Raw genomic sequence first — 14,463 nt, forward strand, 5'->3', positions numbered from 1 at the left:
TGATGGACCTGACTCTGCTGCTAAGGAACTCATAACTTTTAACTTTATTAACTAACCAGCGACTCTTTGAACCCACAATAAAAATGAATAGCGCCCCTAATAAACCCTGCTTGGGTTGGTTTATTCTTTATTCATTAAACCGCGTCAATGTACAAAGTGCGTTCTTCTGATCCTACAGGAGAAGAGGGTAGCTTTCAGGCAAGCGGATTCATTGCGCTAATTATTAACAAAACAGACATCCTGGTCGCTAGATTACGAAAATGAAGATTTATTATCTCACTAGTGATCAGTCACAGGGATTATCACGTGATGGGGGGGGGTGTTAGTATAAATGTTAGGACGAGAGCAAAAAAAAATTTCCGCTGTGTATTTAGAGGTTCGGAAACATCTGGGGCAAAATGAACTGGTTAAAGATTGGAGGCTTTACTCTGGGAGGTGCAGTTTTATTAGCGGTGGGCCTATTGATTGGTCACTTTGGCATTACGAACAATACTAAACCAAGCTGGGTAGATGATCTATCTAAGGACCTTGATGAAGAGTTTATCCGGGAATTCATGAATGAGGTGGACAATCGGCAGATCGAAGAAAAACTGAGGTAGGATGATGGATAGATGTCTAGAATACCCAGCACACATCTCACCCATTATATCATTAATATAATTAATTTAAAAGGGCAGTTTAATGTCACTGACATCCCCGTTCCAGAAGAGGGAATGTTAAAAGTGCTAGAAGTCGCAGCTTTGCTGCTGCAGCTGCCCTCCTCCTCAGTGGTCAGACATTTCTCTTTTCTTGTCTCTGATTGGTTACTTGAAGGAGACAATCAACGGTTGGAAGTGGTCCCATTGATTACAAAGGGGGGCAAACCCAAAGTTTAAAGGGACTATTTAGCTATCATAAGCTTTAAAGTGCATATGATGGTTGAAGTGTCCCTTCAACATTATTATTGTTACAAAGTGTTGCACATATTTTGTCTTTTTCGAATATAACTGCACGTTTTGGGGTTATTTATCAAAGAAAGCCATTCTAGTGCAATGTTTGAATAGTAATCTTATCACCATAGCAACCTAAAGGAATGGTACAATTACAATCACTTGTTTTATACATAACCCAATTTCTGGTATTAAATCACAGTAGTTACTATTTGTTTCTTCTTCCCTGGTAATTCTTTCCAATTTTAAATTTATAATAAATAATAGTATTTTTTTATTTATATTAATTCACCTAAGATGCACATTATTTTATTTGCAGTATTATCTGCAGTATTCTTTACACCTAGAGAGCTCATCTATTTTAAATTAGTAGTAGACAAAATCTCAATTTCTTTCATCCATCCCGTGATTGATGACTGATAGCAATTTTATCCTTTTTTTTTGTTCTTTCAAAGTGACTTTTATCTCTGTTCTGCTGATTTATTACACTTGTGTAACATTATATTTGACAAAGTGCACACAGCAGTCAAAAGGGCAAATAATACATTGTTTACAAACCTAATCACCTTTAAGATATGGTGTTTCATGACAAGCTTGGACCAGCTATATGGGGCAAATGCTCAGTGGCCCGCTGGCATGCACCCCATACCTACCATTGCCATTCAATTGGCAGATCGGGTCCCGTAATGAGCAGCCGCTACACTACGAGATTATATAAACATAGGGGACTGTGCATATCCAGCCAGTGGCCAAACTTACCGTATTGGCTCGGATATAGGCCGCCCCCGTATATAGGCCGCACCCTAAAAGTTTGGTGCTTTTTGAAAGAAAAAGTTTTTTCTTTAAAAAAGCACCAAAAAAAACCATTCTGCCACTCTGTCCCCCCCCGATATGCTGCCACTGTCCTTCCTCCCCGAGATATGCTGCCACTGTCCTCCCTCTCCGAGATATGCTACCACTGTCCTCCTCCCCCCCCGAGATATGCTACCACTGTCCTCCTCCCCCCCCGAGATATGCTTCCACTGTCCCCCCCCGAGATATGCTGCCACTGTCCCCCCCCCGAGATATGCTGCCACTGTCCTCCCTCTCCGAGATATGCTGCCACTGTCCCCCCCCGAGATATGCTGCCACTGTCCTCCCTCCCCGAGATATGCTGCCACTGTCCTCCCTCCCCGAGATATGCTGCCACTGTCCCCCCCCCGAGATATGCTGCCACTGTCCTCCCTCCCCGAGATATGCTGCCACTGTCCTCCCTCCCCGAGATATGCTTCCGCTGTCCCCCCCCCGAGATATGCTGCCACTGTCCTCCCTCCCCGAGATATGCTGCCACTGTCCTCCCTCCCCGAGATATGCTACCACTGTCCCCCCCCCGAGATATGCTGCCACTGCCCCCCCCCCGAGATATGCTGCCACTGTCCTCCCTCCCCGAGATATGCTGCCACTGTCCTCCCTCCCCGAGATATGCTGCCACTGTCCCCCCCCGAGATATGCTGCCACTGTCCTCCCTCCCCGAGATATGCTGCCACTGTCCTCCCTCCCCGAGATATGCTGCCACTGTCCCCCCCCCGAGATATGCTGCCACTGTCCTCCCTCCCCGAGATATGCTGCCACTGTCCCCCCCCGAGATATGCTACCACTGTCCTCCCTCCCCGAGATATGCTGCCACTGTCCTCCCTCCCCGAGATATGCTGCCACTGTCCCCCCCCGAGATATGCTACCACTGTCCTCCCTCCCCGAGATATGCTGCCACTGTCCTCCCTCCCCGAGATATGCTGCCACTGTCCCCCCCCGAGATATGCTACCACTGTCCTCCCTCCCCGAGATATGCTGCCACTGTCCTCCCTCCCCGAGATATGCTGCCACTGTCCCCCCCCGAGATATGCTACCACTGTGCTCCCTCCCCGAGATATGCTACCACTGTCCTCCTCCTCCTCCCCCCTCCGAGATATGCTGCCACTGTCCTCCTCTGCCCCCCCCCCCGACTTACCGGAGCAGACTCCCGGGTGTCTTGCGGGGCCGGCGGGGGACATCTACGCAATACAACTTCCGGAAGTTGTATACGCGTATTGCGTAGATGTCCCCCGCCGGCCACGCAAGACACCCGGGAGTCTGCTCCGGTAAGTCCAGGGGGGGGGGGCAGAGGTAAAACGCATCGCTTAGACAACCTCCCGTGCCGGCACCCCCCCCCCGTGGGAAGTGCTGGCAGGGGAGGCTGTCTGAGCATATCGGGGAGTAGGATTCAGGTCCCCTGCACCGCTGCGGGGGATCTGTATCCTAACCCCGCTGCCTGCCCGGCGCCCGGGACTGCATGTCCTGGGCGTCGGGTGCTAGACCCCGAATATAGGCCGCACCCCCACTTTAAAGACTTAAAGTGGGGGAAAAAAGTGCGGCCTATATTCGAGCCAATACGGTATGTCTTTTGGCATAAGTGATTAGAGTCGCGTATCTTTCCCAGTCCCAAGTAGGGAGAGTTTTAATTCAACAGCTCTACATGCTTCTACCTGACGTACTCACTTTGATAATCAATAGATTAAATTGGATAGCATGCATCATCTATATTTCTCCAGGAAACAATATGTTTTTTCATGGTAACCTTGACTTGTCTCTCACTCTCTTCAGAGTCCTCTCCAAGAAGCCTCATGTGGCAACGAGCCAGGCTGACGAGGAGCTGGTAGCACTGATCCTGTCTCGGTGGAACAATTCTGAGTTTGGTTTGGATTATGCTAAAGAAGAAAGATATGACGTCTTCCTGTCATTTCCCGATAGCCAGAATCCTAACAGTGTCAAAGTGTGTAAGTGTTATTGTGGGCAACCTGTAGGTATCACGCCTAGATAGAGCGTGAGTAGATGTCACCTTCAACTTTGTGTTTTGGGCGCTCTGACCATGACCTCCGCCTTTTCTAAAGTCTCCCCAACTCTTTCCTAATGTTATTGTCTCACCTCCATCTCTTTTGTTCATTTAGTGAATCCAGATGGTAATGCTCTGTTTACCTCCCAACGTGCGGAATCGGCTCTCACCGATGACCAAAAGGACCCTGACATCTTACAACCATTTGTTGCATTTGCTCCTAATGGAACTGTCATGGTAAATCTCAAAATTTAACAATTAACTCTTTAAAAATTAAGAAGACTAAGATAAGAAGTTCCCCTGTGACTTTTTAAATACAGGGATGTAGAGGTTGGGGAAAAAAAGTAGCAATGACATAAGAGAAAGGATGTTTTTATTGAATTAATTGAAGAAAAAAAATCATAGGGCATGGACCATCTGGCACTCTCGACAACCCCAGATGGACCTAAATAGTGTGTAGTTTTAACAATTAGTTTTGTTTTAACCATGTATTATTATAGAGGACCAAACAAGTTCTTTTTTTTTTGCCGAAGAAGCTCATTGTGTTGGCCAATATTAATGCAAAATTGAGTAGATGAAACAAAATGGCACCCGTACTGCAAACACTTTAGTGAATAAACCTCTTTGTTGCCAAGATGTATCCTGCTGATGTTTTAATTCTCTCTCTCCTTCCCTGACTTCACTCATTTAGCCACTCACATTTGCATCATCTTTCTTCCACTCCTCGCCACGCGTACACACAGGAGCAGGGTCCCCATAACGCTTTCTCTCCCTCTCCCCCATTGTTCTCCCTCATAACCTTCATGGAGTGCCACCCCATGCCACCCGTTCATGTCACCCACCCTGTGTTTATCTCGTAGGGCAAATTGGTTTATGCAAATGAAGGCCGGATAAGTGACTTTGAGTACTTGGCTAACAGGACCAACCTGAATGGTACCATAGCCATCGTACGATACGGTGGGATAGGCAGAGTAACCAAGGTGAGAGCGCATGCCTGCTTTTTAAATCTCTTTAATGTGCAAATATGAGAACATAACAATCTGAGGAGCCCCATTTGCAATGTACGTAATTCCCAGTAAGCGGCTAATTAGCAATTATGGGTTTTTAGCATAGCCAACTGGATTGCCCGATTGGTCAATATGGGGGCTTGGTTGGGAAGACAGGACAAATACCGTAATATACAATGTCGGTTTTTTAGGTTATGATTACTTTTTTGTTTTTCACTGGAAAGGCCACAGTGCTTTTTGGTGGTGGTCTTTGTGGTGGGGTGAATGAGTGGGCAATGCCTTTTGGCTGCTACCTCTCAGTGAAGACTTCAGTGGGTCCTCTATTTGGGGGTCCTAAAAGATCCGGCATCCCCTTGGCTTTGGTCAAGGAAGGAAGGGAAGGGGTGCATATCCCCTCGTAGGCCATGCAGCCCCAGAAGAGAAAGAGGCGCTCTTGAAGCACCTTCCACATAATGGAATAAAGCAGAAATGCCTCGGGCTTCTAGGACTTAAAAAGTGTTTTCATTTCCTTGAACAAATAATCTTGACACATTTTATACTATCCAGGCCATTAATGCTGACAAATTCGGAGTGACAGGGGTAATAATTTACACCGACCCCAAAGATATTAACGATGGGAAGAGCGACCCCACTGAAACGTACCCCAATTCCTGGTATATGCCCTCCTCGGGTGTAGAACGGGGTTCATTCAAGGAGAATTTTGGAGATCAGCTGACGCCGTATTATCCTGCTAAAAGTAGGTGCCAGTCTGTTCCTTCTCTCATAACCCCCTTGTTTCCCTCGAACATCAGCTTTATTCTTTATTGTTTATTGTCATCCAGTCTTATCCATGCTGAAACTGCTCCTGCCCGATTTTTTTAATTAACTAATTCTTCATTTTCTTTGCAGATTTTACTTACAGAATTCCAGAATCCCAAATCAAAGGCCTTTCGCCTATACCGGCTCAGCCAATAGGATTTGAGGACGCCAAAAAGCTTATATGGTGAATAATTTATGTGGACATTTCCATGATATATATAAAGTTTACAGAACATTACATCAAGATGATCCTTCTGGCAAACATTCTGTTGATACAATAGAACTTGCTGTAATTGTCCTTTTGTGTCCCCGCAGTGCGCTTGCCGGAACTCCTGCTCCAGGTAGCTGGCAGGGCTCACTGGGGTGCGTCTATCACACCGGTCCTGGCTTTAGGGGAGACACTAACTTCACTAATAGGTAAGCTATGACCACAGCGTCAAACCACAAAAACTTGACTTCAAAGGGGAACTCCCACCATACTCATGTATCCTGTATTTCCATAACTCAAAAATAGTAACCTTATGATTTCTTTCTACTCGCCTACCTGTGACCCTCTGCTATTTGTGAAACTAGTTCTTGGAGATCAGAACTCGCCACTGATTGCATCAATATTTATATTGCCAATGGCATCAAATGCAGGGATGAGAAGGGCAAGGTGAAGGGGTAGAGAAGAGAAAAAGTGGTGAAAGAAAAAAAGGAGAAGAGGAGGAGTGGTGAGAGGGAGAGAAGGGGAAAGAGAAGGAGAGATGAAGAGGGTGAGGTTTAAGAGAGAGTGTGTATATGTATAAGTGTGTGAGAATTGTGTTACTGTGTGTTAGAGTGTGGTGTTGATTGTGCATGAGCATGATTGTGTGTATCATCATATAGTATCAGGGGTCAGGCTAAAGCTAGTGGCCCCTGGGGGAGTAACAGGGTGTTTATGTAAGTGTATGGTATTAGAGTGAGTGTGCGTGTTAGTGTATGGTGTGTGAGTAGATCCAGCCAATAACATAATAAACCAGTTAATCCATGTTGATCAGTCGATCTCTCCGACATACTGTATGCAATAAGGAACACGTGCAGGTATGGGGGTCAGGCTTTGTAAATCTGCTGCACTGATAACAAGTCCCCTTTTCATTTGATCTAAATCCTACAGCTGGGCTGTCGGTCTAAAGAGGGGGTACAATAAGGAGCCTATGTTTTTTTCTTTTTTTTTTTTCTTACTACCCAATTACAGCACAGCCCGGTACATTTGTAAAAAAAAAAAAAATGAAAAAAAAAAAAAATCAAATAATATAAAATATTACCTATAAAATATCTGATCACAATATACCCGATATTGTGATCAGATATTTTATAGGTAATATTTTATATTATTTGATATTTTTTATTTCATTTTTTTTCTACAAATTTACCTTTGTATTAATACATTTTAATACGAACTTGCATTTCATCGTAACCTAACAATGTTACAACCTCTGTTGCAGCGACGTCCAGGTCAACGTTTATAATAAAAGAGTGATAAAATCTTCAGCCAATGTGATGGGAATAATCAGAGGATCCATAGAACCAGGTGAGGGCAGAAAAAAAAAACTTATTTCAACACCAAGAACACATTTCGGAACGTGGTCAAAAAGGGGGGCAGATGATTTTTTTGGGAATATACCATAATTCCTCCTCTAAACACTGACGCCATCGTTATGTCTTTAAATAATTAAAAGCAAAACAAATTTAATTTTAATTTAATTTAGCATCCTTGTCTGTCCTTTCACGCAGCATGCGCTGCCTACCTTTTTCATTAACACGTCATCTGTGTACGCAGATAGGTACGTTATGTACGGGAACCACCGAGACAGCTGGGTACACGGAGCGATCGATCCAAGCAGTGGGACAGCAGTAATGCTGGAGATAACCAGGGTCCTTGGAAAAAACTTAAAACAAGGTAATTCTCCCCAAATTCACCCTCGCTTCATCCAGCCGAGACGATGTGCCATTTCAAGCAGTCTCCTACCATCTAGTTTATGTTCTGCCATCGCATATTCAAACTCGCTTCTAGAATGACAAATATACCTTTTGGAGTATCAAGACTTGACTTTGGTTACCCAAAGGGTGTTTTAAAAATCGTGATCCAGTTTTTGTTCCGGGGGGGGGGGGGGGGCCGTCCTTGGATCATGAAGCACTCCTGATACAGGGGACCTTCTTGAAGACATTTAGCCGGGGGTCCGTGCCGCGTACCTACCACAGAGGCCGTCCATGGGAACACCACCACCAAAGCAGAACCCACCTTGATGATGATTATACAGGGATGTCTTGTAAGAAATCTGTGAATCCTATCACACGTTTCATCTGTAATGCTTTTGTAGGTAAGTGGCGTCCTCGGAGGTCCATCATTTTCGGAAGCTGGGGAGCAGAAGAATTTGGTCTCATCGGGTCAACAGAATTTGCAGAGGTAATGGAATGGTGTTTAGTATGGCAACCACTGGGGCATTAACTAAAATTTCTACTCCGGTTGTAGCAATATTTATTATTAATAAATGTAACGGGTTCACAAGAGAGCTGTAGTAACTCCCAGAGATCACCCACATGTATCCTCCTGATGTCCCCGGAATCACTTCCAGCACCGGTCAGCATGCGCACCTTGGAACCCTGCTATGTGTACCCAATAAGTAGACACAACTACCTTGAACTGAGTACAGCAGGAATGAACAGTTTATTGTAGTAAAACATATAGTAGTAAAACTACATATATGTAGTAAAACTGATATAGCCACAGAACTTCATTAACATAAATTAACAGATACATGTATTCAACCCAACCTTTAATCCCCAGTCAGCAATCCTATTGATGGGATTAATTAAACAATGGAGTTCCTGCCTGTTTGGCAGCCAGGCTGGAGCCATCTCTGAGTACCTTGGGCCCCTGTATGACAGCTCATTCTGTCACATATCTCCCCTTTTAAAAAGAAGACTGAACTGGGGCCAGACCCCAACCTGCATCCAGTTCAGTCGGGGAGCACAGCTCCGTCGCTCCTGGAGTTGTGGATGCAGGGGGCTGGCAAAAGGCACCTGTCCCACTAACCAGTCCTGGGGTGCACTTAGAGACTGGGCAGTTTGGGTCCCAGACGAGGACAACAGTCCCACTCGCCAGGGCAGGGAGACAGGGTCCATAATCTGCGGGTAGCAGGCTTGCTTTCAGTCCTCTCCAGGGGCCCCAATGATGGACAGTTCCGTCACACACTCCATCACAATAAATCCCTATAATATATAATAATCTGTATCATTTATGTTAATATCTGTATTTTTAATCTGATTTAGGAATATTACAGCAAGTTGAGAGACAGAACAGCGGCCTACATTAATGTGGACATCTCAGTTTTTGGTGAGGTATACATTATCTTTGAGAGATAAGAATAAATAATATAATGACGTGTGCAGATTCTCAGGTGTTTCTAGGTGGAATACCTTTTTTAATTGCACATGTCATAGATCATACATGTATGTGTGTCATGAGTGACATCACAACTGCCCTATTCAGTGATGTATGGTGGCCTAGGCTTACGGTGGCAATGTCAGAGGGGGACAGCAGTTCTTTTGCCACGTAACCAGTGCCATATTGCCCCATTGAGTAATCAGCCTCCCCGGCGAGCCACTGCTCCATGGGCAGGTTGGGGGATCATAGATCTCCCTTATAAGCAGAGGACTGTGCCATAGCAAACGACATATGACATCATATTCCATCACTCCGCATACAGGACAGTGGCCATGGGGGTAAGTGGTGGTGGGGGTGGAGGGGGTACAGCCCTGGGGCAGGTCTAGGGCAGCGCATAGCCAAAATATACCACTGGTCCTATCAGACATGTGGCTGCCAGGGGACAAGCACTTTTCATATAACATCATAGGTCACAAGGCTCTCTTACCTTCCCTCTTGTCACTTGAGTCTCACCTTTGCTGAAAATGATACATAAATGACTTATATTTTCTTCTGTCTCGCTTTAGCCAACGCTTCACTTAGAGCCCAAGGAACCCCCCCTGCCCAGAGCGTCATCTTTTCTGCATCCAAACAGGTATTTTACAGTAGAGAAAAAAATTATCATCAACAGCTCGAGGAACACAATATTCATCATATGACGCGGCAGTCCATCAAAGCAAAGCGGCTCTGACCTACGTGTTGTATTCACAGGTCCAAACATCCCAGGACGCCTCGCTCTCCGTCTACGAGAACTGGAAGAATCACTACAACCGAAGCAGCCCTCGATACGGGATCATACCCCAGTAAGGGGCATTGCCACGCGCCTTATAGTCCTGTGCCACCAGGCAGAATCCCATTTACAAAACCTCCACCCAGATACACAGCGCCGGCCAAATGCCCAAAGAATCTCCCAAAATGTCCATGAAAACAAATTGCAATGAAAAATGGGGCAAAAAAAGGCAGTTTCATTTACCATACGTCCCAATCACTGCTTATCATATTACCTTTGAGGGGAACATTTGCTGTTCTCCATTTAATACATTTTGAACTGATTTATTATTTTTTCCAGAATATATATTATTGTTATCTTTTAGAAAAAAAACGTTATTGCCATAAAATCGGGAAAAAAAACTTCTGAAAAGGTTTATGTTTTTTCATGACGTCATTATACCGTGTCTGTTAGCCGTCACTGCGCGGCCATTAAGACTCGTTGGGGTAACGCATCTTTTTTAATGTTTGCGGGAGGAATAGAGAGAGGGAATTTAAACACGAATGGCGTAGGCATGAAGATAAAACAAGAAGAAGGGTTAAAGCTGGTAGAAAAATGTCACAATCTGCATTGTTTCTGTGTTTTTCTCCTAGGTTGGGGTCCTTGGGATCGGGCAGTGACTATGCCCCCTTTCTTCATTACCTGGGGATAACCTGCATGGACATTGCCTATACTTACGACAGGGTAATTCAATTAAATCTTTTATACTAAGTAGACTTTCCCATTGGGTCCAAGTTGGGTAGGCAGACTTAGCAGCACCTGGGATATTGGAGGAGTGGGCAATACAAAAGACCCCTTCCACCACCTGGAGACCAAAGGCAACTCAGGAGGGCCAGGTATCCGGTGGCATTTCTGGATTTCCGAAGTGAGTAAAGATAAGGATTATTCTAGCTGAGCAGGACAACATTAGCTTCATACCGGGCTGGAGGTCTGGCTCTACAAGAGTGTCCAGCGCTGACCCAGCTCAAATTCCCAAATAACCGGACCCTAACCTTATTTCCCATGTTTTGCACCAACAGAGAGTAACCTCAGCCAGGATATACCCTGCTTACCACACGGCATTTGACACCTTTGACTATGCGTCCAGGTATATCGATCCAGGTAACTTCGCAGTGCAGAGCAAACAGCCACATAAAGACCTTTGTCAGCCTCTGTCCGGGGTCCCTCTTCTTTCTAATACCTGTCACTGTTCCATAGGCTTCACCAGTCACCAGATGGTAGCGCGCACGGCGGGCAACGTCCTCCTTCGGTTATCCGACAGCCTTATCCTCCCTCTGGGAGCGAAAGACTATGTGGAGCTCCTGGAAGATTATTACAAGAAAGCAGAGGACAACTTTCAGGCCGTTCTCAGCCATCACAAAATCTCTCTAGGTACCGGGGGGGGGGGGGGAAACGTAACCAGATATTCATAAAAGAATTAGTTATTCCCTAAACCTCAACACTATGTTACTATGCTCGTTAGACCAATATAGCCTTGATGCAGCCGGAGCTGGACTGGCATTTAAAGGTCCTGAGCTCACGTTAGCTGGTTACATGATCTCTACGATTCACAAATAGCAAGTTCCATGGCACTCTCTTATTCTCTTATTCTGTCTTTCAGAACCACTGAAAGTGGCTATAAACAGGTACAAGGTGGCTTCCGAGACTTTGGAAGAAACCATTAGAAACCTAAAAGATGCCGATAAGATGTGAGTGGACCTCGACTGCGTGAACAAGCATACGAGTCGAATGAAAAATGCTACTTTTAACACTTTTTTATTATAATAATTATCATTATTATTATATATCCTATGTATAATATAGTAATAGAACACCCACGGCTATTTGTTAAAACAATCACGCAAAAACATTCTAACCAGGACTACAAAAACAGAACTTTTAAGTGGATTTGGTCTTTACCAGTGTTATATTGTTGTTATTTTTTACATTAATTAACACTAATGCTAAAATTGACAAGACATTGGTACAACATGAGAAAAGAGTCCTGCTCTTATTTCCCGCTGTTCCAGTCCGCACTTCAGTTAAGAAACGTTCTCTTTTATTTCAGGCCGCTTCAAATCCGGATGATAAATGACCAGCTCATGCTCTTGGAACGAGCGTTTGTTAACCACATGGCCTTCCCTGATAAATTATATTACAGGTAGATCAGCTCTGGGTTCGCTGGTGTTTTCAAATAAATGACGCTGAATATGTTTAATATATTCTCCCCCTAATGCTTTTCCTATATAATGTCATCTCTGGATGTAGGCCCACAGCCATGGCCCAGTGTGGAGACGGATATCTGGGTGTACCATATTAATATACATGTTTAAAAGACTTTAATATGTTGGCTTTATGAAACATTTAAGAAGATTAAGCTCTCTTGGTCTGTAACCGTATCCTCTCATTTGCAGTAGATGCATTCCTCTCAAAGGGCTTTAGCTGCTCCTGCTTGACATTGAGAAGCCAAGTGCTTCTCTTCCCAGTTCCTACCATCTCGTTGGAAGGACATCACTTTCCAAACCCTGGCCAAACAATCAGAAAAGACCGGACCTCTTAAAGAACTTACCTTATATACACATCATCCTAAATAACCCACATTTTAATTAAAATGGACAACTTCTGTATCTTCAGTATTTGTGTCGCCCTCCACCTCCTATTATAAATTCTTTCATTCCTTCCTTCCTCGCCATTTCACCTCTCGTTCTTAGAAATAAATGGTTCTCTTCCTTCCATTACATCTACACCAATACCACCGTGTTAGGAATACGTGTTGAATTCGCTCATGTGGGTAATGTGTCCATCACCATTAATTCATTTTTATTTTATTTTTTTCATCTTAAAAGCCATGTTATCTGGGCATCGCGTAGCTCCAGCGTGGTCACCTTCCCAGGCCTGGCAGATGCCTACCAAAATGCCGTCACCAGGAACGCGACAGAAGACTGGGGAAACGTCCACCGGCACCTAACGATCGCAATCCAGGCCGTGGAGAATGCGGCATCCACCTTAGAGGCGGCCGCTAACGTCTAGAGTATTCTCCTCCAACTGGTGACCCGTTGTTCCTCCATGCAGAAAACAAGAAAGATTTTAATAATTATTAAATAATTGTTCAGACGTTCTTGACCTTCATTTTTATGGGAATGGTGTGTAATACAGACACACCAAAGAAGCATGCATTGGGATTACCCTATCGTTTTAACCTGTTCCTACCCATCTCCCCCATCTGTTTTCCCATTTCACTAGTAACAGGACCTTTTAACTGGGGGTCTCTGGTCTGCCAGCATAAATACTGTACTCACAGAAGATCCAGTCCCCGAGGACCTCCAGACAAACTGTGCGTACTGTGTTACATTTAGTACACAAACTATACAAGATGATAGATCTGGGAGTATATTTTCATTGTTATCATGCTGGGTCAAAGTTTCTTCCCTCTTCAGTACACTTAATAAACTTTAGACACGACCACTGCAGTCGTTCAGGACTAAAGGGGGTAATGAGCGTCATCTTAAAGGGGTCATCCTGATGCTCTGTTAGGGTCAAAGTGTAGGATGGAACCTGAAGTTTGCATATCAGAACCGCCAAACTGCAATTCAACTACAAATAGCAGAGAAAACATGGGATCTGACACACAAGTCATCACGGTCTCTATCTAAAAAGTACCATTAACCCAAAACTCAGTGTGAAAAGTAACAAAAAGGCTGATGTTGTCATAAAGAATTTAACATGATGCGGGTTCCTAAAAGCCGGTCAGAAAAAAGCGATGAGGATTATTCACAGGTGATTTAAAGCTTCTCGGGACCAGCAAAGGGAGAGGTTAATTGCAGGTGGGTCAGGAAGCAGCCAGGAACTGGGTTTGGTCAATAAAATATCAATACTTGAATTTAGTGTCCTGGAAACCAGTTTCGGAGATTCTGCACCCTTCCTAGGTTGGGCCACTAGATGGCGATATATATCAGGAGCAGACATGGAACGTGGATTTATAATAAGGTCACTGGAAGTGCCACAATGGAACTGGAGCACAAAATATGTCGTCATCCAGTGGTTTTTGCCCCTCGCTTTTCTTCAAAACTTCAGTAGCTGCCCTCATAGCATACCTCCCAACAGTCCCGAGGAAAACTCGGATTTTCATGCACTGTGACCCTGTCCCATTGTCCCATTGTCATGGGCTGGTTAGGGAAATCCTCTGATCTCCCCTGACTGGCCCAGAGAGGTGAAGAAGCTCCCCATTAAGCCCCTCGTGACTCCAGCAGTGTTACCAATCATTTACAGGTGATTCCTTTTATGCTAAGTATTTGGGGGAAAACCTAGAACTATTAGTGTGATGGAAAGGCTTTGGAGTTTGACCCGCATGGTGCACTCCCGGCAAATCATTTCCAGAAGATAAAAATTCTCGGCAAACTCAGCAGAAACAGCAAGCAGGCAATCTAGGAGAAACTCAGAAAATAAACCACGCAATGAACACGCAAGGGCTACAACATACCTCCCAAGTGTCCTGGGTTTCACAGGACAGTCACTCATGAAGTGTCACTGTCCCAACCCTTCTGTGTCTGTTTTGCTTGTTTGACATGAAGTGTGTACAGCCGTACCTTTGGGGGCAACCTAGGGCAGCCCCCCAGGACCCTCCACCTCCCTGGTCGGCATCTCTGGTACGCCTTTAACAAATAAAGCGGACCTCTGAGATCCTG

At 44.8% G+C, this 14,463-nt stretch overlaps 1 protein-coding gene across 1 annotated transcript; it reads left to right on the plus strand.

Annotated features, from left to right (window-relative positions):
• Nucleotides 1-366: 366 nt before the first annotated feature.
• LOC128483141 (aminopeptidase NAALADL1-like) lies at nt 367-12,894 on the plus strand. Its single transcript, XM_053459203.1, has 19 exons — nt 367-595; nt 3,549-3,721; nt 3,893-4,014; nt 4,638-4,757; nt 5,331-5,520; nt 5,673-5,766; nt 5,898-5,999; nt 7,049-7,134; nt 7,384-7,503; nt 7,925-8,010; nt 8,877-8,940; nt 9,558-9,625; nt 9,742-9,833; nt 10,393-10,483; nt 10,819-10,900; nt 10,997-11,170; nt 11,400-11,487; nt 11,847-11,939; nt 12,625-12,894. Exons 1-19 carry the CDS (start codon nt 399-401, stop codon nt 12,806-12,808), a joined length of 2,226 nt encoding a protein of 741 aa, XP_053315178.1. The 5' UTR covers nt 367-398; the 3' UTR covers nt 12,809-12,894.
• Nucleotides 12,895-14,463: the final 1,569 nt, after the last annotated feature.

The sequence above is a fragment of the Spea bombifrons genome, chromosome 3 (assembly GCF_027358695.1).
Source record: "Spea bombifrons isolate aSpeBom1 chromosome 3, aSpeBom1.2.pri, whole genome shotgun sequence".
NCBI classification, from domain to species: Eukaryota; Metazoa; Chordata; class Amphibia; order Anura; family Pelobatidae; genus Spea; species Spea bombifrons.

Bases quoted from the DNA above. Each gene is read 5' to 3' on its own strand.
- LOC128483141 (XM_053459203.1), top strand. From the start codon at position 399: ATGAACTGGTTAAAGATTGGAGGCTTTACTCTGGGAGGTGCAGTTTTA. The intron at 3,722-3,892 runs GTAAGTGTTATT...TTGTTCATTTAG, and splicing joins TCCTAACAGTGTCAAAGTGT to TGAATCCAGATGGTAATGCT. The intron at 9,834-10,392 runs GTAAGGGGCATT...TTTTTCTCCTAG, and splicing joins CGATACGGGATCATACCCCA to GTTGGGGTCCTTGGGATCGG.